The sequence below is a fragment of the Sus scrofa genome, chromosome 13, assembly GCF_000003025.6.
Source record: "Sus scrofa isolate TJ Tabasco breed Duroc chromosome 13, Sscrofa11.1, whole genome shotgun sequence".
Lineage (NCBI taxonomy): Eukaryota > Metazoa > Chordata > Mammalia > Artiodactyla > Suidae > Sus > Sus scrofa.
In genome coordinates, this window is record NC_010455.5 from 18,391,734 (window position 1) to 18,413,772 (window position 22,039).

A 22,039-nucleotide genomic window follows, 5' to 3' on the forward strand; every position below is an offset into this window, starting at 1 on the left:
AAAGTCTAAAAGGGATAAACTAAGAAAAGTTTCTCCACACCTCCATTCAGCTTTCCCTGATGGCAACATTATTTCCATGGTTTGGATCTGCTCACAGTTCTATAACTTACTTTTTAAAGTTTTTATTATGGGAAATTTTCAACATAAACATACTGAGAGTATTATAATAATCCCAGACCCATCACCCAGATAAAACAATTATCAACACATGGCCAAACTTATTTCATCTGCGTCTCCCACAAAACCCCATGGATTATTACTATTAATTTTTTGGCCACGCCCACTGCATTCACAGTTCCTGAGTCAGGAATTGAACCTGCATCACAGCAGTAACAATGCCAGATCCTTAACTTCTAGGCCACCGGGGAACTCCTACAATTTATTTCTCCAATAAAGCTGGTCATTCATTCCTGTGGTTCACTCCTGTGGAGATGTGTCTGACTGCATCCCTGTGCTGTCCTTAACAAGTTCTCCAGTCCCAGGAGTTCCCGTTGTGGCGCAGTGGTTAACAAATCTGACTAGGAACCATGAGGTTGAGGGTTCAATCCCTGCCCTTGCTCAGTGGGTTAACGATCCAGCGTTGCTGTGAGCTGTGGTGTAGGTTGCAGATTCGGCTCAGATCCCGCGTTGCTGTGGCTCTGGCTCCTATTAGACCCGTAGCCTGGGAACCTCCATATGCATATGCCGCGGCAGCAGCCCAAGAAATGGCAAAAAAGACAAAAAAAAAAAAAAAATCAAGTTCTCCAGTCCCAGAACTTCCTACCAATTGGCAGTTGGATCTAGAGGTTCATTAGACTCAGATTTATCTGTTTGTTGCAAGACCACTTCACAGATGGTGATGTGTATTCCTACCAGGGGATACATGATGTCTGGTTATCTCTCTTTCATGGTGTTACAGTTGATCAGTGGGCTCAGGTGTTATTAGCCTCTTCCCTCCATTATAAAGTGAATATCTTAGAATTCCCTGGTGGCTCAGCAGGTTAAAGATCCAGCATTGTCACTGTTGTGGCTCGGGTTCAATCCCTGGCTCGGGAACTTCTGCATGCTGCAGGTACAGCCAAAAAAATAAAGATAGCATCTTACTTTTTTGATGGTTTTCATCTTGCTATTTTCATTTATAGTATATATCTGAAGTCATAGCTTGGATTTCTTTTTCCTTACTTGTTGTGTGTCCCTTGACTGCCATGGGGTTGGGAATGTGTTCCGAGTCTATTTCTAGGGCCCTCCCTCTTCCCCTCCATCCTAATGGCCAACCCACACTTTCTTGGTTCAGTTTTCATTCTTTTTGCTTTTTAGGGCTGCACCTGTGGCATATGGAAGTTCCCAGGTCAGGAGTCAAATCAGAGCTGCGGCTGCTGGCCTACGACGACACAGCCACAACAATGCAGAATCCGAGTCAAGCCTGTGAAGTACACCGCAGCTTGCAACAATGCCAATTCCTTAACCCATTTACTGAGGCCAGGAATCAAACCCACATCATGCATACTAGTCAGGTTGTTTCCGCTGAGCCACAGCAGGACCTCCTGGTTTTCATTATTTGCATTGACTTTGACAGTTCGCACCTTCTGTGTAGTTCTTCCTGGTGATCCTTGAACACTGCATTTATAGCTCCTACTGGGTGCAAATCTCTGCTCTGTCCTTCATCTTTGACATTTCTTACAGAGGCCCCTTTTATTGACTTCTTACTTTAGGAGGAGGTACTTCCAAAGTACTAAAATAATGAATATTCACATTGTGCAGGCCATCTGCCCTGAACAGATGTCCACTTTAAGTCAACAGTTTCCGTTCCTCGGGGCCAAGCGGGGCAAGGAAGAAAACGCAAGGCTATGCAGTGCAGGAAGGGAGGGACAAGGAGGCTGATGAAGTGGCTGCTTCTATCTAGTTTCTGACTCACTTGCAGAAAGAGACTCCTTTCAGAAAATTGAGTTAAGGAAGAGGAAATGGTAATTCAAGAATGGGGCCTGCCGGTTGCTTACCATAGTAGATGGTTGCATGGACCCAATGAAGGTTTTATTCTGCATTTAATGCATGTAGAGCCATGCAACACATCCTGGGCACCGGCTTAGTGCCTTTCCATTATTTCAGATAGGAGAACCCTCCAAAGGGGGATATTGTGTATCATCTCTACTTTCCAGATGGGAAAACTGAGACTCTGGGAAGTTAAGTAGCTTTTCCAGGTCACACTGCTAGGAAGAAACAGTGGGGCTCCCTCGGTTACAGTGTGATCTTAGAAAAACCACCTAACGTCTCTGTGCCTATTTCCTCGTCTGTGAAGGGGGGATGACGACGTGACCTGGTCACGGCGGTTACTGAGCAGACAGATCCTGTGTGAAGTCCTCTGAAGAAGTGTGGCTGTTACTCTGTTAGCTCCTTTCAGTGATGAGTGAGAGCGTTTTAAACCTCTGCCCAGAAATCAACTGGCTCCGTTCGTAATATTCACAGTAGTCATAGTTCCTACAAAGTCCCAGTCTTTTTTCCAAGAGTCTGTTTGGTCCAGTAGGGGAATGGAGGTTGGCACAGCTCAGTGTCTGAAGGAGGAGAGAGGCTGCCTTTGCTCAAGGTGCTGCACAGGCTTTATTTTGCATGTAGCTTCCAGGTATGGGGCATGCACTTGGCGCCAGGAAGAGGAGAGGCATTGAGGTGACGAAAGGACATCAGGTTGGCTCTCAGCTCTGCTGCCCCTCAGCTGTGAGAGCCTGGGAAAACCACATCCCTTCTCTTTGTCTCAGGTTTCTACCCTGTGAACTAGGGGAGAAAACTTCTCAAAATCACACTTGTTCTAGTCGTTATGCATGAATGCACAGGACCAGAAAATAAACTGCTGGGCAAGCTGAGAAAAGCCTGGGTGCTGGTGTAGGTGTGCTGTGCCTATGCAGAGCTGGGCCATTCCTGCATCGGGAGCTTTGGGGAAATGTTTTTCTGTTCAAGAAATTCCAGAGTTGGAGTTCCTGTCATGGCTCGGTGGTTAATGAACCCGACTAGTATCCATGAGAATGCAGGTTCAATCCCTGGCCTCAATCAGTGGGTTAAGGATCCGGGTTGCTCTGAGCTGCGATGTCAGGTCACAGGCGTGGCTTGGATCTGGCATTGTTGTGGTTGTGGTGTAGGCTGGCAGCTGCAGCTCCAATTCGACCCCTAGCCTGGGAACCTCCATATGCCACAGGTGCAGCCCTAAAAAGCAAAAAAAATGAAAGAAATTCCAGGACAAGTTGTTCCCTGGTGGCCTAGTGGTTAAGGGTCCAATGTTGTCACTGCTGTGGCTCGGGTTCGATCCCTGGCCAGGGAACTTGTGCATGCTGCCAGTGCCACCAAAAAAGAGACATTCCAGGGCAGAGAAAGTCGCTGGAAAAAACCCAGTGGAAGTGCCGCAGGGAAGTTTTTACCGAGTATAGTGAGGGCTGGGGCCTCACGTTGTCTTCGCAACTCCTCACTCCATAATTCAGTATCATCAAACCATCTCTCTGCAGATGGCTTTTTTTAACTGGGAGGGGGGCGGCTTTTTAAAAAGTTTTTAATTTTTTTTTTTTTTGGTGAGCTATATAATTTGCACACCATACAGTTCATCCATTTAAACTGCCCTGTTGAGTGTTTTGTTTGTTTGTTTGTTTTGGCTGCACCCATGGCATGCAGAAGTTCCTGGGCCAGGAACTGAATCCAAGCCACGGCAGTAACAATGCCAGATCCTTAACTGCTAGGCCACCAGGGAACTCGTGATCATAGTTCACTGAAAGTTTTTATCTTGAGTGGATATTGAATTTTGTCAGATGCCTTTTCTGTATCTCTTGATAGGAGTATTTGAGTTTTCTTCTTCAGTCTCTTACTATGATGCATTCATTGATTTTCAAATGTTGAAGCCAGCTGTGCATTCCTGGGATAAACTAGTTAGTTGTTGAGCATGTACGTTTTTTATACATTGTTAGATTCCACATGCCAATACCTTTTTTGGCCATGCCTTCGGCACGTAGCAGTTCCCAGGCATGGGATCAAACCTGAACCACAGCAGTGGCAAATGCCAGATCCTTAACCCACTGAGCCACCTGGGAACTCCTTGATAGGCCAATATTTTGTTGAGGGTTTTGATAGCCTGAAAAGAGTTTATCCAGAAGCTTGCTGTCGACTCAGTCCACTTTCAGTTCTTCTCTTTGAGACATTCACATGCTAAGAGCCTAGCACAGGCTGTTCTGAATGCTTCTCCACTAGACTTGTTTTCCAAGCCTGCAATTCTGCCTGTGGGTCTTCTCTGCTCAGTAACCTTCACTGGCTCCCCACTGCCCACTCATAATGTCTGCTTCCTCAGCCTAGAATAGGATGCCCCTCCACCCCCCGACCTGTTTTGTTCCCATTGTGCACGTGTAGGGCTTGCCTAAAGTGGACGACTCACCTGTCCCCAAATATGCCCTGTGTTTTCCCTCTCTGTGCCTCCCTGCCAGGTACCCTCAGCTGGAAGCCTCTTTCCTTCTCTGTGTGTTCAGATCCCACCTCCTGTGAATCCACGCAGGGCCACACCCCCACTTCACAGGGGACGTGCCTGGCCTTCCCCCTCTGCCAGCATCCTTCCTCAGAGATGGTACCTCTCTGACAGCATTTCTCCCTTTTTTTTCCTTTCATTTTCTAAAGTGTATTGAAGTACAGTTGACTTACAGCGTTGTGTTAGTTTTCAGACGTACAGCGGAGTGATTCAGTTACACATATATACTTATAGGTTATCACAGAATATTGAACAGAGTTCTCTGTGCTCTGTAGCAGGTCCACATTGCCCATCCATTCCATATGCCATAATATGCCAAGCCCAAACCCCCAACTCATCCCTTCCACCCCTGTCCACTGTTTTCTTTTAAGGTACCTGTGTCTGGGTCTGAAGCTCCTTGCCCTTGGGGACAGGGCCTGGGTGTAAGTTGTCCTTACATTGTACTCATCACCTGGTGACAACTCCCTGCACTAAGAAGAAGCACCGTTTAAGTGCTGCTCTGTGCTGCGAGCTTCTCAAACATCATCCCATGTTACTCTTCCCAAAATAACCTCTGCCAGGACTTTTTTTTTTTTTGGTCTTTTTTGTCTTTGTTGTTGTTGCTATTTCTTGGGCTGCTCCCGCGGCATGTGGAGGTTCCCAGGCTAGGGGTCGAAACGGAGCTGTAGCCGCCAGCCTACACCAGAGCCACAGCAACGCGGGATCCGAGCCGCGTCTGCAACCTACACCACAGCTCACGGCAACGCCAGATCGTTAACCCACTGAGCAAGGGCAGGGACCGAACCCGCAACCTCATGGTTCCTAGTCGGATTCGGTAACCACTGCGCCACGACGGGAACTCCCTGCCAGGACTTTTAATACCTAACATTTGTTAAATGTTTATGAAGAACCACCAGCTGTTCTAAATGTTTTGTCTGAATCAGCTCATTTAATCTTCGTATCAACTCTTTGTGGTTTTATTCTTATCCGCCTTTTAAAGATGAAGAATAAAAGGAGGCCCTTGGGGGTTCGCTTAGGAATTAGTAATTGTATTTGTTAAGTGACTGTTTGACCTACGCGGGTTGCTGGTTGTGCTCTACTGCTCCCTTTCAGCCTCGCTTACTCTGACTGGAGGCCACCCTTTGGCCCACAATCCGGCTTCCCTCTCCTCTCCTCTCCTCACTGGCTACCATACAACGATCTTGACCGCTGTGGTTTTCCATCAGTGACACAGGCTTACAATCCTTTAATAGTTCTTGTGTACTTGCTTTGTCTCTCTTTATCCCAGACTAATTTCTTTTTCCCCAGGCTGGCACTGATTTGGCATCATGCTGCCTGGGTTTTTAATCAAGGCATCCCACACCCACATTCTCACATTCAACAGGCGCTTACTTCTGGCAGGTGCCCAGGGCTGGATGCCAGGCCTCCTGCTGGGGCCGGCCCCACAGCTTCTTCAAATATTTACTTCCCCAGGATCTGGCCAGAGTACCCAGTGGCATAGCTTTTTCTCCTGCATCAAGGTTTCCTTAGTATTGTCTTGGGCAATGTGGAAACCAGCGTAGCCTTGGGTCCCTAAGCAAGGCTAGGAATGAATCAATAATTTTATTCTTCTTTCCACTTTAAAAACTGGGGTTGGGAGTTCCCTGTGGACCATGGCTTAGGAATCTGACATTGTTGCTGCTGAGGCTCAGCACACTGCTGTGGCATAGGTTTGATCCCTAGCCCTAGAACTTCCTCATTCCATGGGTGTGGCTGAAAAAAAGCAAACAAACAAAATGAAAAGCCAGGGTTGCTTGAATGGGAAATCAGGGAAGTTCTGCCAACGGATGCATCAGTTAGATTGTGCTGCATGACAAACAATCACAAGACGTTGGTAGCATAAACAATAAGTGTTTGTTTCTCACATGACTGAGGTTGGCTGGGGCTGACTCTGCTCATGGTAAACTGGGCTTGTTTGCACGTCTGGAGGTTGGCTTCTTGTGTGATCTAGGCTGGGTTCAGCTGGAGTCACCAGGTTCAGCACTGCCTATGTGTCTGTCACCCTCTGGGACCAGCAGCCTCACAGCTTGTGTTGTGTGAAGTGGTGGGAGGGTTGCATGGTCACAAAGTGTACATGGGGTGGTAGGTACACCTCCCCAGACTCGAGGCCCTGCCTGTGCTCCACACCATGGAGACAGTCACCACACTGAATTTATACAGAATCAATACAGGGAGTCCCTTTTTGGCCTAGCAGGTTAAGGATCTGGCATTGTCACTGCTGCGGCTCGGGTTTCAATCCCTAACCCAGGAAGATCCACGTGCCCTGGGTGCAGCAAAAAAAAAAAAAAAAAAACCAAAAAACAAAAAACACGCCATCCCCACAGCAGCAGCTTTGTTACTACAGTATTAATACATAATGACATTATGTAATATTCAGTGACCAGGTTCTCTGAGGCGACAGCTGCCTTTCAGCCGAGCCTGCTCTGAGGGTGGCTCTGTAGAGGAGACACTTCTAGGCCAGAATCCCAGGTGCAGGATGCAGATGTGATCTCTCACCTGGGCCCACCACTGCCCTCAGCAGATCTCAGCTTCTCTTTGCAAAGAATCAAAACATGAAACCCAGAACAACTCATATGCAACTTTCAAAACAGCCCAAGCAGGACCTTTTTTAAAAGCGCTTGCGCCAGCTACTGTGGCTGCCTAGCAGATCACTCCTAAATTTAGTGGGTGTGAAACAGCAACTCAGTGGGCTCACAAATTCTGTGGGCCAGGAGTTTGGGCAGGACATGGTGAAGAGGGCTTTTGTTTGACAGGGCCACAGCAGAGCAAATTTGAGAGCCGGGGCTGGAATGGACTGAGGGCTGGCTTTCTCACATGTCACAGTTGATGTTGCCTGGTGACCAACCCTCAGCAGGCGCTTTGGCCAGGCAGCCACCCATGGTCTCCCCAGTGATCTCCAGGGGGAGAGTTCCAAGTGTGAGCATCTGCGGAGGTGGGGCGGGGCAGGGGGAACAGAGGAAAGTTATGTCTGTGTTGGGGTCCCTGACCCGCCATTGGAAGCCCGCAGTGTCATTTCCATTAGATGCTAGCCAGCCGCCAAGGCTGCCCAGGTTCAAGGGGGAGGGAGGGAGATAGTGTCTGCTTCTTGGGGAGGAACCCGAAGGTACTGGAAGTGTGGCTGCACCCAATTTGGGAAAACAGTCATAGTGGACCAATGGAGTGTCGGATGTCCCTTTGGCCCCTCCCTGCTGAGGCTGAGGGTATCAGAGAAGCTGGCTGCTGAGGTTTGTTTAAGCCTTATGTGCCTTGCAGTCCCATCCCAACCCCTCCCCTAAACCACTGAGTCCTCGGGGAATGCTCTACAGTTAAAGCTTTGGTGATGGAGTCACCTGCCCAATCACACAGCTGGGGCGGGGGACACAAGAGAGGCAGGAAGCAGGGTACTGTGGGAACCCATGGAAAAGACTGAATCCTGCCACTGCACACACAGCTCTATGTGCAGGCACCTCCCCACCTCTGGGTTTCCTCACCCACAGGAGGAGAGTAATAAGAGCACAACGTGTTATCTGGCACGTGGAAGTGCCTGATGGATATTAACTGTTCTGGAAAATAATGATTGTCATAAGCATTGTTTCAGCACTTTGTAGAATGCTCATCTCCCAGGAGTTCCCTGGTGGCCTAGTGGTTAACGATCTGGCATTGTCACTGCTGTGGGGCAGTTTCCGTCTCTGGCCTGGGAACTTGCATATGCTGTGGGTATGGACCAAAAAAAAAAAAGGGGAGGGGTTCATGTTCCAGCAAGGGTTGAAGACCCTGCCCCTGTTCCTACCAGTCCTGGGGAAGATTCCTTAGCAGTCACTCTTTTATTTTATTCTTATTATTCATCAGGGAACCTCTGAGAAACACTAGCTCCTACTCCTATTCAGAGACTCTGGCTGCACACAGGAGTTCTTATCTGTCTGATTTTTTCCCCATTCTCTAGGTCTTAGAAATTTCAAAAAGGATGTTTAATGTATTTTCTATGTTTTCTCCCTTTCTAAATTAATAGGCTGTATTACCAACATTCTAACATCCTACTAGCTGTAAAACCCACCACTGGTTTTATGAAATGGGGAATGAGGTGGGGACAGGTAAAGAGCAATAATCTATAACCTGTAAATTAAATTCAAATCTCAACAACATTAAATGTGTGGGGGGAAGTACAAGTTAGATTTAAGGAAACACATTATGTGTTGCATTCGAATCTAGAAATATAGAAATACACACATGGGAAAATTAGTCTCTACAGCCGAAATTGACACAACATTGTAAATCAACTGGTACTTTAATTAAAAAAAAAAAAATAGTTCCCATTGTGGCTCAGTGGTAACAAATCCAACTAGTATCCATGAGGACGCGGGATCAATCCCTGGCCTCGCGTAGTGGGTTAAGGATCTGGTGTTTCTGTGGCTATGGCATAGGCTGGCAGCTGTAGCTACAATTTGACCCCTAGCCTGGAAACTTCCATAGGCCATGGGTGCAGCCCTAAAAAGCAAAAACACATTAAAAAAAAAGAACCTCCTATAGTTAGGTTGTGTTTAATTTAGCAGGACAAATTTTTTCAGGCCATGCCTATGGCTTGTAGAAGTTCCCAGGCCAGGGATCAAACTCATACCACAGGCCATTGCAAAGACAACACCAGATCCATAATTCATAGCACCATCAGGGAACACCTTAGCAGGACACTTTTGACAGTGAGGGGGTCGCCAATTGGCCAGCTGGTCTGGAGCATGAACTGGGATCATCCTGAACCAGCTAGAACATCTGATCCCCTACCTAAAACCCCGAGTTAAAATGAGCACTATGTGTTTACAATCTGGGAGCTTGGCTTCCATTTTTTCTCTCAGCTTACACAGAGGTATGTTTTCACATTGTGCATCTTTCTGGAGACCTTTTTCATATTTATTACTATGTCGTGAATATTTTCCTATATTATTGAAGCAAGATTGTTTAAAACTGCCTTTGCCATAATTTCAAAAGTAGTAATATTTGCAATATAGATGTTACAAAATATGAAAAGCACAAAAGGGAAAAAACTCACCCATTATGTCACCAATCTCTCTGGTTACATAGAAAGGCCATTTCTAGCAGCCTGATGCTTCATCCAGGAAGGAACAGGTTCTGATCCAACTGAATGGAACAAGCCCTGGGTGCCTTCTTTCACTAAGTGCTGGCTCTGTGAGACTGAAGAGACCCAGGGCCTGCCTGGATCTGCAAGGAGGTCTCATCTTATGAGGGGCTTGAGGGGAGCAAACATGCCAGATACTAGACGGGGTGGCATGGCCTGCTTTAGGCGGGGGAGGCCCCTCAGTCTGGGGAGCAGAAGGGCAGGACTGTTTCATGGACAGCCTGGGACTGGATGGTACAGTGGCCACCAGCCACATGTGGCTATTTAAATTTCAATTAATTGAGATTAGATTAAGAATTCAGTTCCTTAATGGTACCAGCCACATGTCTAGGGTGCTCACTGGCCACGTGTTGGCTACCATATTGCACAGCCCAGGTGGAGAACATCTCTGTCATCACAGAAGGTTCTGTTGGACCTGGCTGGTCTAGAAGCAGGAGTTTGGCAGAGGGAGTGAAAGTAGAGGATGGAGGAGTTCCCTGGTGGCTCAGCAGGTTAAGGATCTAACATTGTCACTGCTGCGGCTCAGGTTACTGTTGTGGCACAGGTTTGCTCCCTGGCCTGGGAACTTCCATACCTTGGGTGCAGTCAAAAAAATAAAAGATGGAGCAGGGTTTCCTGCGGTGTGGACATGGGATGTGCCCAGGAAAGTGGAAGTCCCCGTGGGAAAGGCACCTGAACTTGCAAGCCCCATCTGTGCTAGACCTCCCTAGGGTTTGAAAGCAGCACCTGAGGTGATGGTATGAAGGTGTCCTCGTCAGACCAGGGACCTCCAAGTGTCTGTGGTGCCCAGGGCCTCATGGTCCAAGGATGCCCATGTGTGGCATCATCTGGCCCTGGATCAAGCTGGCTGGATCAGAGTCTGTAGCATTCATAGGATTATCCTTGGGGGTGGTGTCCACGGCACAAGACAGCCTGCCCCCTTCAGGTGACTGATTGCAGTGCTCCCTGTGGAGAGCGTGGCAGAAGAGGGGCTTAGTCCCAGACCACATGGGCTGGAGAGAAAAATGCCCACTTGTGGGCTGTGTCCTGGGCCATGGGGAGTGCCCCTCAGCTCCTTCTTCCCAAGGCCTGCCGGAGCCCCTTTCAAGGTGACCTGAGTGGGTGGCCTCTGAGTCAGGCTGCCTGGAGAACCTTGCCTCCAGCCTCCTCTTCATGTCTTCATCTATAGGGGAGGCAGGAGCTCAGAGGACTGCCCATTCGGAAGGGGCTTAAGGGGCTGCTTCCTCCAGGCAGCAGGAAGTCAAGGGTGTCTGAGGTTCAGGCAGAGAGGGAAGGCTTAAAGGAATTAAGCTGAGGTGTTGTGAGTGCAGCTGGCTGACTGGGTTTGGCGGGAAGGAGTCAATCTCACCTAGTGTAAAGCTTGTCACTCCTTTTTCTGCTACGTAGGATCTTGGTCTGGCTCATCAAATTACACCCTTCATTTCTAGACCTTCTCAGGGTCTTAGACACGCTCCTCACATCCTTTGCCAAGGTGGTCAGAGTAGCTTGGATATCGTTCTAGGCAATCTTGGGACACATTGCTCTGGGACGTTCCTTCTGTTCTTTGCAGAGAATCGGACAAGTTGCGTTTGGTCCACCTTGCACCAAGAATTGTAGGCAGCTGCAGGCACTGGCCCCATTCAGACACACTCTCCCGGGTCTCTGTGCTGGTGCTTGCTCTGTGAATGTAGAAAGTAACCGCTGGGTCTGGCTGTGGTCAGGATGTGAACTGTTGTACTTTCATTCACTTTATCGGAAGGAACTAAAAATCATTGCCTACGCTTAGATGAAGCCCCATGTCATCGCACTAACTGAATTGTTTTTTTCTTTTTGTTTTTTGTTTTTTGTTTTTTCTTTCTTCCTTTTTTTTTTTTTTTTTCTTTTTTTTTGCAGCTTGTAGCAGCTTGATGTGAGATCTCAGTTTCCTGACTAGGGATTAAACCTGGTGATTCAGGGATTGGGCCATGATGGTGAAGGCACCAAATCATAACCACTAGACCACCAGGGAACTTCCCTGAATTGTTTATTAAATGGAATTGTTGCTTTATGGTTTGACCAAAAAAAATGAAAGACAATTTCCCAACTTCCGCTTGTGCCCCCAAATCTCAGTCCATTGCCCCCTCCCCTCTCCTCTCCTCTCTTTATGGCATTAATTATATTTTATTAAGGAAATTTCCAAACATATACAGAAGTGACGAGAATAGCCCAAGGAACCCTTGTGTACCCTTCACCCAGCTACAGCAATCACCAGTTCATGCCCAATCCTCCTTGAAATACATCCTTGCCCCTTTGTCCCCCTGTACTAACAGCTTTATTGAGGTATAATGTACATACCTTAAAAGCTACTAGTTTTAAGAGTATAATTCAGTGATTGTCAGTAAACTGACAAAGTTGTGCAGCCATCACCATAACCAATTATAGGAAATTTCCATCACTTCCCAAAGGTCCCTTAGGCCGATTTACTCCCAGATTATTGCGAAGCATCTCCTGTACTGTGTTTTGTTTCATCCATAGTATTTTGGGCTGTGTCTTGGTTGCCGAGCATTCTCTGTGCTCATTGTGGTGGTCCCTGCTAAGGCAGCCCCTCTGCTCTGTCCCCAAAGCAAACGTCTGGCTCCAGGGCCACCTACCCATCACCCAGAGCCGAGGGAAGCAGTTGCAGAGCAGAGGCTGTAATCCTCCTGGCAAGCCATTTGCACACTGGGGTGCTTCTGAGGATCCAGTCTGTGCAGGCCCTGAGGGTATAATGGGGAATTCATCACGGGCCCCGCCATTTTACAACATTTTACAATTAGGAAATGCACTGGGCAGCGGCGGCCTTGACCTAGGGTGTGAGCATAAGGACCAGCTTGTCAGGGCCTCACTCAGGCCTGATCCACACCTGGACACATGCTTGTGTATTTCGTAAGCTTTCCTGATGACCTCTTGCATCTGGGGTTAAAGCCCACACTTGTTTCAGATGCTCAGAAGTGGGGCTGATCTCGTCTCACGTGTTAAGGTAGGACCTGTCCAAGGTGATGCATTTTCCTTTCTCTACTCACCCTCACTCCCCTCTAACCACCTGTCAGCAAGAGCGTGACCCTGCTCAGTGCCTGGAACGTTGGTGGCCTCAAGAGTGGACTGTAGAACTGTATTCATTCATTCCAATGATACTTATGGAGAACCTACGTACCACTCAGGGTTCTGGGCTCTGGGGAAACAATAGTGTGCAAAATAGATCAAAGCCCCCCTCATCCTGGGGCTTATGTTTGGGGATGACAGACAATAAAAATTAAATAGGTGAGTTCCCTGGTGGCTCGGTGGGTTAAGGATCTGGTATTGTCACTGCTGTGCTTTGGGTCAGTGCTGAGGTGTGGGTTTGATCTCTGGCCTGGGAACTTCCACATGCCACAAAAATAAACAAACAAACAAACAGATGGAATACACAGCTTGCTGGGCTCTGAAGAAGAATAATTGAGAGACTGCAAATGATAAAACTATGTATAGCATGTAATTCAATCTTCGAAAAGGAAAAATAATTCATAAGTGCTCAAAACATCTACATATGGGAAGAAATACCCCCAAACACCAGGGGTGGTAGTTATCTCTGAGAAGTGGGGTTATAGGTGATTTTTGTTTTCTTAGACACTTGCATGAATCAGTCTTCTCTATTGAATAAGTGTTGATTATCTAATTAGAGTACCCCTGTTATTTAAGCAGAACCCTCAACACTTCTCCTGTTTTTAACGGGCCTGCCTTTCTGAGTTGGATCTCCAGAGCCCTGCCTGCCAGTGTGAGGGAGTCATGGCATGATTCCTTCCTTTCATCCAGAGTTTCATGGGCTGTTCCATGCTCACTTCGAGTGGGAACTGGACAGAGGATGAAAACAGAGGCCAGGAACCAGGAGAGGGGCCTGGAGACAAAAATGCAGGTCCTATAGACAGGGTAGCAATCATGATGGGGAGCAGGGATGCACAGCCAGCTGCCAGGGGCCCAGCTGGCTCTGCTGCCCTGCTGTGTGACTTTGAGCAAGTTGCTTAACCTCTCTGTGCCTCATTTTCTTTTTCCTTTCTTTTTTGTCTTTTTCTTTATTTCTTTTTTTTTTTTTTTGGTCTTTTTAGGGCCACACCCACAGCATATGGTGCTTCCCAGGCTGGGGGTTGAACTGGAGCTGCAGCTGCTGGCCTACACCACAGCCACAGCAATGCAGGAGCCAAGCTGTGTCTACCACCTACACCACAGCTCACAGCAACACCAGATCCTTTAACCCACTGAGCGAGGCCAGGGATTGAATCCACATCCTCATGGATTCTAGTTGGATTAATTTCTGCTGCACCACAGTGGGAACTCCCTGTGCCTCATTTTCCTTCTAAAAGGATGACAATAGTATTTACCTCCTAGAACTGTTGTGAGGATGAACTTGATTAAAAATCGTAGAGTAGGGAGTTCCCATCGTGGCGCAGTGGTTAACGAATCCGACTAGGAACCATGAGGTTGCTGGTTCGGTCCCTGCCCTTGCTCAGTGGGTTAACGATCTGGCGTTGCCGTGAGCTGTGTTGTAGGTTACAGACACGGCTCGGATCCCGTGTTGCTGTGGCTCTGGCGTAGGCCAGTGGCTACAGTTCCAATTCGACCCCTAGCCTGGGAACCTCCATATGCTGCGGGAGCGGCCCAAAGAAATAGCAAAAAGACAAAAAAAAAAAAAAAATCGTAGAGTAGTTCCCGTCATGGTTCAGTGGTTAACAAGCCTGACTAGCATCCATGAGGATGCGGGTTTGATCCCTGGCCTTGCTCAGTGCGTTAAGGATCTGGTGTTGCCGTGAGCTGTGGTGTAGGTCGCAGATGTGGCTCGGATCCAGCATTGCCGTGGCTGTGGTGTAGGCCGGCAGCTACAGTTCCAATTAAACCCCTAGTATGGGAACCTCCAGATACCGCAGGTGTGGCCCTACAAAGACAAAAAAAGACACACACAAAAAAATCGTAGAGTACTTAGCACTTAGCACTTACTATAGTAAGTGCTCACATTGGGCTGTCTTTTGTGGAGCATCACATTAAGGAGGACCAGTGTGACAGAAAGGAATCCACGCGTGAAAGAAGAGACAGGATGGCTGTTAAACGCCCTGCAGGACAGCCCCCACCGCAGTGTACCACCCAGTCCAAAGTGTCATTGGTACCGAGGTTAGGGAGCCCTGGGTCAAATGAAGCTGCAGCCAATTAAAAGGAAAGGGTAGATTTATATATATGCCGTTAAAGATCTCCAAGATAATCAAGTGCTTTTATTAACTTAATATGTGATCTCTATAATACAAGAAAACAAAATAAGAGAATTTTTGAAATTGAAATATAGTTGATTTACAATGTTGTGTTAGTATCAGGTGTACAGCAAACTGACTCGTTATACATGTCTGTATCTATATATATATATATATATTCTTTCTCAATTCTTTTCCCATATAGGTTATTACAGAATACTGAGTAGAATTCCTTGTGCTATATAGTAGGTCCTTGTGAGTTGTCTATTTTATATATAGTAGTGTGTATGTGTTAATCCCAAACTCCTAGTTTATCCCTGCTAACCTTTCTCCTTTGGTAATCCTAAGTCTGTTTTCAAAGGCTGTGAGTCTGTTTCTGTTTTGTAGATAAGTTCAGTTATATTACTTTTTTAGATTCCACATATGATACTTGTCTTCTTTTTTTTTTTTTTTTCTTTTTTGAGGGCTGCACCCATAGCATATGGATGTTCCCAGCCTAGGGGTCGAACTGGAGCTGCAGCTGCTGGCCTACGCCACAGCCAGAGCAATGCTAGATCCACACCTCGTCTGCAACAGACCACAGTTCATGGCAATGCCAGACCTTTAACCCACTGAGCAGGGCCAGGGATCAAATCTGCATCCTCATGGATACTAGTTGGGTTCATTACTGCTGAGCCACAGTGGGAACTCTGATATTTGTCTTTCTTTATCTGACTGACTTCACTTGGTTTGGTCATCCCTAGGTCCATCCATGTTGTTACAAATGGCATTATTTCATTTTTTTGGCTGAATAGTATTCCATTGTGTATATGTACCACCTCTTCTTTATTCAGTCCTCTGTGGATGGACTTTTGGGGGGCTCCCATGTCTTGGCTATTGTAAGTAGTGCTGCAGTGATATTGGGGGTACGTGTATCTTTTTGAATTCTGGTTTTCTCTGTATATATGCCCAAGAGTAGGATTACCAGGTCATATGGTAGCTCTGTTTTAGTTTTTTAAGGAACCACATACTGTTCTCCATAGTGGCTTCACCAATTTACATGCCCAGCAACAGCGTAGGAGGGTTCCTTTTTCTCCAAACCCTCTGTAGCATTTATTATTTGTGGATTTTTTGATGTCAGCCATTCTGGTCAGTGTGAGGTTATACCTTATTGTAGTTTTCATTTGCATTCCTCTAATAATTAGTGATACTGAATATCTTTGCATGTACTTAATAGCCATCTGTATGTCTTCTTTGGAGAAATATCGTTTTAGATCTAATGCCCATTTTATGATTGGGTCGTTTGTTTTTTTGGTGTCGAGCTGTTTATGTATTTTGGAAATGAATCCCCTGTCAGTTGCATTGTTTGCAGTATTTTCTCCCATTCTGGAGGGTGTCTTTTTGTTTTGTTTATGGTTTCCTTCTCTGTGGAGAAGTTTTTAAGTTTAATTAGGTCCCATTGGTTTATTTTTGTTTTTATCTCCATCACTCTAGGAGATGGATCTAAAAAGATATTGCTGCAATTTATGTCAAAGTATCCTCCCTATGCTTTCCTCTGGGAGCTTTATAATATTCAGTCTTATGTTTAGATCCTTAATCCATTTTGAGTTAAAGAAGTGAATTTTGGAGTTCCCGTCGTGGCTCAGCAGTAGTGAACCCAACAAGGATCCATGAGGATGTGGGTTTGATCCCTGGCCTTGCTCAGTGGGTTAATAATCCAGCATTGCCCTGAGGTATGGTGTAGGTCAAAGACATGGCTCAGATCCTGTGTTGCTGTGGCTATGGTGTCGGCTGGTAGCTGCAGCTCAGATTCAACCCCTAGCCTGGGAACTTCCATGTGCCACAGGTGTGGCCCTTAAAAAAAAGAAAGCAAAATAAATAAATAAGTAAATAAGTGAATTTTAAAAACCACTGAATAACCCGTTGGCACGTGGGTGTCCGTGAGATCACACAGGGCTGCTTCCTGGTGACGAATAGCTGGGGCTTGTCCAGGAGGCAGGCCTCCCTCCACCCCAGGGCCGACTCCGCAACAGCAGGAACACTGCAGATTCTTCAGCCTGCCGGCCTGCTGCCAAGCAAAGTCATTGATAGGCCTGCCTGCATCTACAAAGGCAGTTTCCAGTCACTGAGTCATCATCTGCATCTCTGACTTTTTTAACAAGCCTGGCTTTCATCTCCTGGGCTTTTCCAGAAAAAACCTCTTAGAGCTGGTCTGAGGCTTTTTGATGTTGCCTTTCATCAATTACTTGCCCTTCTCGTGCCTGTCTCCCTCACTGAAACATTACTCCAAGGTCAGAATAAAAACCCTGGGAGAAGATGGGACGGGTACCCTGCCGGCATCCAGCCCCGGGCTCTCAACAAAAGGTGTCTGGTGCCATCTTCAGCCAGACGCAGGCACGCTCAGCGCCCAGACGTGGCAGGGCATCTGGGGACAGGCCTGCTGCGGGGATGTCCCCGGGCCCCCTGAGACCACTAGAGGTTGTCTGAGCACCGCCTCTTGAGTCCTTTCCCAGAAACTGTCTGTCTTAGACTTCAAAATTCCCTCCTCCCCTTGACGGAGGCCCACCCAGGCTGAGAACCTGGGCCCGCTCCTGGCACCTGGCTGTGAACTTAACCACCAGCCTGCTTCAGTTCCAAAGGTCTCAGGGAACAATTATGTCTCTCAGGTCATGTAAGGTTTGCTTCATCTCCTGTGAAACTGAAACCCAAGGCTGCTTTTGCAAACGTCATCGCTTCTTGGAGTTCCCACTGGGGTGCCGTGGGTTAAGGATCCGGTGTTCCCATATCCGCACATCTGCAGCTCAGATTCAATCCCTGGGCCTAGGACCTTCAATAATGGGTGTGGCCATTAAAAGAAAAATCATCTCTTCTTTTATAGTCAGAATTCTGATAGAATGGAGTCAGAAAGACACGGTTTGAGGAAGAGGAGGTGGTTTCTAATCTGGGGTGAAGCCAGTGACTCTAAGCAGTGCCTTATTTAACTTTCTTAAAGTTAAATGGTACCTTATTTTCACCTTTCTTGACAGTTCATTTTAAAACAACAAAGCTTTCAGAGCTAGGAGGCACCTAGAGAAGCAAGTTATTCCTAACTGGAAGCAAGAAGAGGTCCTAACAGACAAACAGCAAGGATTTAAACAGCAAGGATTTAAACACAGGCAATTATACTCACTGTTTTGTAATAACCTATAACAGAAAAGAATCTGGAAAACAATTGGTATATATGTGTACAACTGAATCATTTCTCTGTACACTTGAAACTAACACAACATTGTCAATCAAGTATACTTCAGTTTTTTAAAAAGGGAGGAAGAGGAACAAAAGACGTCCTGAGAGAGCTGTTTGGGGGGAGGGTGCCCACACCCCAGGCCTTTTCTCTCCATTTTTTGTCCTTTCTCCTGCTTCACCTTCCCGGCTGCCCCCTGAATAGTGATCTAGTAGACTCAGGGGGTCTCCAGCATGTGCAGAGGTTAACTTACTGGCCCTGGAAGAATTCCTGAAAAGTTTAGCAGTAATCAAATCTCTCTCTCTCTCCTTTTGAAAGTGCACTAGCTAATGGTGTTCCCATTGTGGCTCGGGGGGTTAAGAACCTGAATCGTACCTGTGAGGATGTAGATTCAGTCCCTGGCCTCTCTCACTGGGTTAAGGGTCCGGCTATGGCATATGCCAGCAGCTGCAGCTCCAATTTGACCCCTAGCCTGAGAACTTCCATATGCCACAGGTGTAGCCCTAAAAAAAAAGAAAAGAAAAGAAAAAGTGTACTGGCTAACATACTGGCTCCAGTGGGAATGAATGACTCTTCAGGCCAAAGGAAACTTGCAGTAGTGTGTGCAAGTACATACCGTCCACTGTCTAAATGAGATTGGCCAAAACTGGGCTTTCCTGAAGAAGAGCTCGGAGTAGGTGGCCTCAGGCCCAGGGGTCAGAATTCGGGAAGTCTTATTGCACAGTCAGGTTGCCCAGAGAGGGGTGAGATGGTTCGAGGTAGAGCGGTGGTATACTTCCTGCTGCACAGTCTCAGCCCCGAGGGCTCAGAGGGGAAGGCCTGCTGGGGGCCCCTTTTGCTGGTTGGGGAAAATCCCACGTGTAGTGTCTGCAGACTCTGTCACACATGAGGACTTGTAAAAATTATTCTAATCTTTACATTAAATTAGGTGCAAAATTGCTTTGCCTAGGAATCACACTGCATAATCCTGAGTTATTTGCATCTTAAGGCAGGCCTTGAATAAAAAACCCGCCCCAGCATGCGCGAGAGGGGCGGTGCAAGACTGGGAAGACCCCTGGGCTCCCCAGATAGACAAGGCCTGAAAGTGGGGGCTGATGAGGCAGCAGAACCCTGACCATCAGCCGCACTCCAGGGTGAACGGAGCCTCCCTCTGGCGCTTTACGACACCCACAAGGTGTGAATCACTGTATCACCAGTGGCCTGCTGGCCAGAGAGGAACTGAAAAAATGAAAATCCTCCGGTCGCTCATTAGCAAAGGGAAATACGCAAATGTCGAGGGTCCCTCTGTGTCAGAGCCGCGCTCTTCTGCTTTGGGCCTGCCTAGGGCCTCAAACTGAGCCTTCTTTTCTCGCTGTTGCGCCTATTGCTGCAGACCTTGGTAGAATGCTCACAATGAGGGGCTTTGAGGGGCTTTAGGAAATAGAGCCAGTTTTAGCACTGACCACTTTAAGCGGCATGAGATCCATTTTGTGATCTATTTCTCATTGCAGACTCACGTTTTGCAGCACAGTAGTTTGAGGGCCACCCTTGAGGCCAGGTCATTCTTTGTTCCCTGGGCTATTCTGTGCATTGGCCGGGGAGAGGTCTGCATCCTCCTGCAGCTGTGACAACCAGGAATGTCTCCAGACATAGCCAGATGTCCCCCGGACACAGAGTCACACACACATCCTTGGAGACTCTCTTTCCATAGGCTAGAGACTGTGTCAAATATTTAACCTTTGTCTTAAGTTAGTTGTGCTTTTAAAATAGACCCTAAGACTTTACATATGTTTAACATCCACGTGTTACTGGTTTACATATACCCTGTGCGGGATGAACAAGACTTTATTCTCTGTGGGGGGCCTTCCTAAAACTCAGACTCTTCTCTCCGCTCTTCCCATAGTATTCCTATGTTACTGATAATTTACCTGATCTGTTTATTTATTAGTTGGTCATTTATGAATTCTCACACTCATTCAGTATATGTAGCAATATACATACTTAGCAAGTTCACACTGCAGGCCCAGTAGTGAGCAAGCACCACCTTTTGGCCAGGATTCCCTCACATTTGATGACATATCCACCTTCCTCAGCTTGTCGATGGTGAGGGCTTACACTTCTGGAGGGCAAAACTGCGTCAGTCATGGAGGAACACGGTCCCTGGAATCCGACGGACTTCAGGTCAAATCCCGCCCCGGCTGCTTACAAGCAGGTAGCCTGGGACTAATCACTGAGCCTGTGTGCCTGTTTCCCCAGGTGAGCATGGGATGGAGGGGATTTCATCTACCTGGCAGAGTTCTGGGAAGCCTCCATGAGATCATGTACATCAGGCAGCAGTAGATGCGAAGTTACTGTCTGCCAGTTGGTAGGTCATATGTATGACTTGCCATCTTTGTGGATCAGAAGCAGTACAAGCAAACAAAAAAAAACCCAGGGAGTTCCTTGGTGATCTAGTGGTTAAGATTCAGCACTTTCAGCACTGCGGCCCAGGTTTTATCCCTGGTGTGGGAGACAAAATCCCACATCAGGATGCTGCATGCCTTTAACACACACAAACACACACACACATGTCAAATATTGGCAGTTTCCTCCAGTTTACCCTACCAAGTAAAGCTGGGATGCTGAGTCTATGGAGAGCCAGCAGAGAAGAGGGATGGTCCTATCTGGTTAGTTCCAGTATTCTGCCCTCTCTCTGGGAAGGCATCACAGACCCCAGGGAGGACAGACCACCCCCGCCATGCTCAGCATCCACAACCACTTGCGTTTCAAAAGCTTACATTCTGAGAAGTTGCACTCTTCCAGCCAAACAATCTGGGTGATGGCAGCTCCTCATTTCCCTGTGGCGGTTTGTGTTCCTGTTGCTTTGCCATCTTGGGTGAGCCTGTCTCTGATGTCCCTGTGTTTCCGTCCCAGATCACACTGCTGATTGCCTTCATCTGTGTGAGGAGCTCTCTGAAGATCACCTACAGTGCCTACAGCTACTTTGAAGTGGTCACCATTTGCAACTTGATCATGATCCTGGCCTTTTACCTGGTCCACCTCTTCCGTCTCTACCGTGTGCTCACCTGTATCAGCTGGCCCCTATCGGTAAGGGATGGCCTGGCCTGCCCTCCGCTCGCACACGTCGGATGCTGGTGTGGTGAGGGCCCTCCCAGAACAAAGGGAAGTCAATGTGGCATAGTCAGCATCTGTGTGTGCACGCGTAACTCTGTGGGAACACGAGCTATCAGTGCCTATGTGCACATGCGTAACTTTGTAACACAGACCATCCAGTCAGAATGTACAGAAGGTATGTTACCTTATAAGGGGGACAAAGGAACCAAAATGTACAGAGGAAACTAACAGAGGGTACATAAGGCAATGCCCCGCTGCCTTTGGGGCTCTGCCTTTGGATATGAATCCGCTGAGCCAGTGCAGGCATGAATAAATGCTGCTTCCTGGCAATGAGCCTTGGTGTCCCGTCTCTCTGTACCTGAGTCCTGCAACACTGGCAGGGCGCTGAGCCTGACGGCGCCCTTCCCGTCCGTCCACCCCACCTCCTTCACTGTCCTTTGCGGCTTCAGCTCTGAATTTCCCACTGTTTGTCGGACATCTATGTCTCATGTTCCACTTGTTTCTAAAACTCACCTTCCAGCTGCAAGAAGGCTGTGCCTCTCACTTCGATGCTTATTTTCTCAAGTGACAGAAACTGGGCTGTGTGTGTGAGAGTTGGCTGAGGAATGTGGAAGGAAGAAGCGGATGGAGGTGGTGGGTATTTATACTATTGTGAGTATTGATAAGATTTCTCAGTGAAAATGGGCTGGTGGAGTCTGAGGAAAGATTTCAGGAGTTGCTAGGTTTCTTTTTTCTTTTTTTTTTTTTTTAAAGGCCATACCTGTGGCATATGGAAGTTCCCAGGCTAGGGGTCGAATTGGAGCTGCAGCTGCTGGCCTCCGCCACAGCCACAGCAACAAGGGATCCAAGCTTTGTCTGCGACCTACACCATGGCTCGAAGCAGCACTGGATCCTTAACCCACAGCTAGACATTGAACCCAAATCCTCATAGATATTAATCA

The 22,039-nt window shown here is 47.4% G+C and overlaps 1 protein-coding gene across 3 annotated transcripts in view; it reads left to right on the top strand.

Annotated features, from left to right (window-relative positions):
- The window catches only part of CMTM7 (CKLF like MARVEL transmembrane domain containing 7), a 52,806-nt gene that overhangs the window by 20,407 nt on the left and 10,360 nt on the right, over nt 1-22,039 (top strand). For 2 of the 3 annotated variants that reach the window (XR_002337481.1, NM_001243922.1), the window contains 1 exon segment: nt 20,898-21,071. Coding sequence is in view for 2 of the 3 variants with exons in the window: in NM_001243922.1 (NP_001230851.1) it covers nt 20,898-21,071 (174 nt within the window). In the remaining variant the exon portion in view is untranslated. 3 annotated transcript variants of the gene reach the window in all.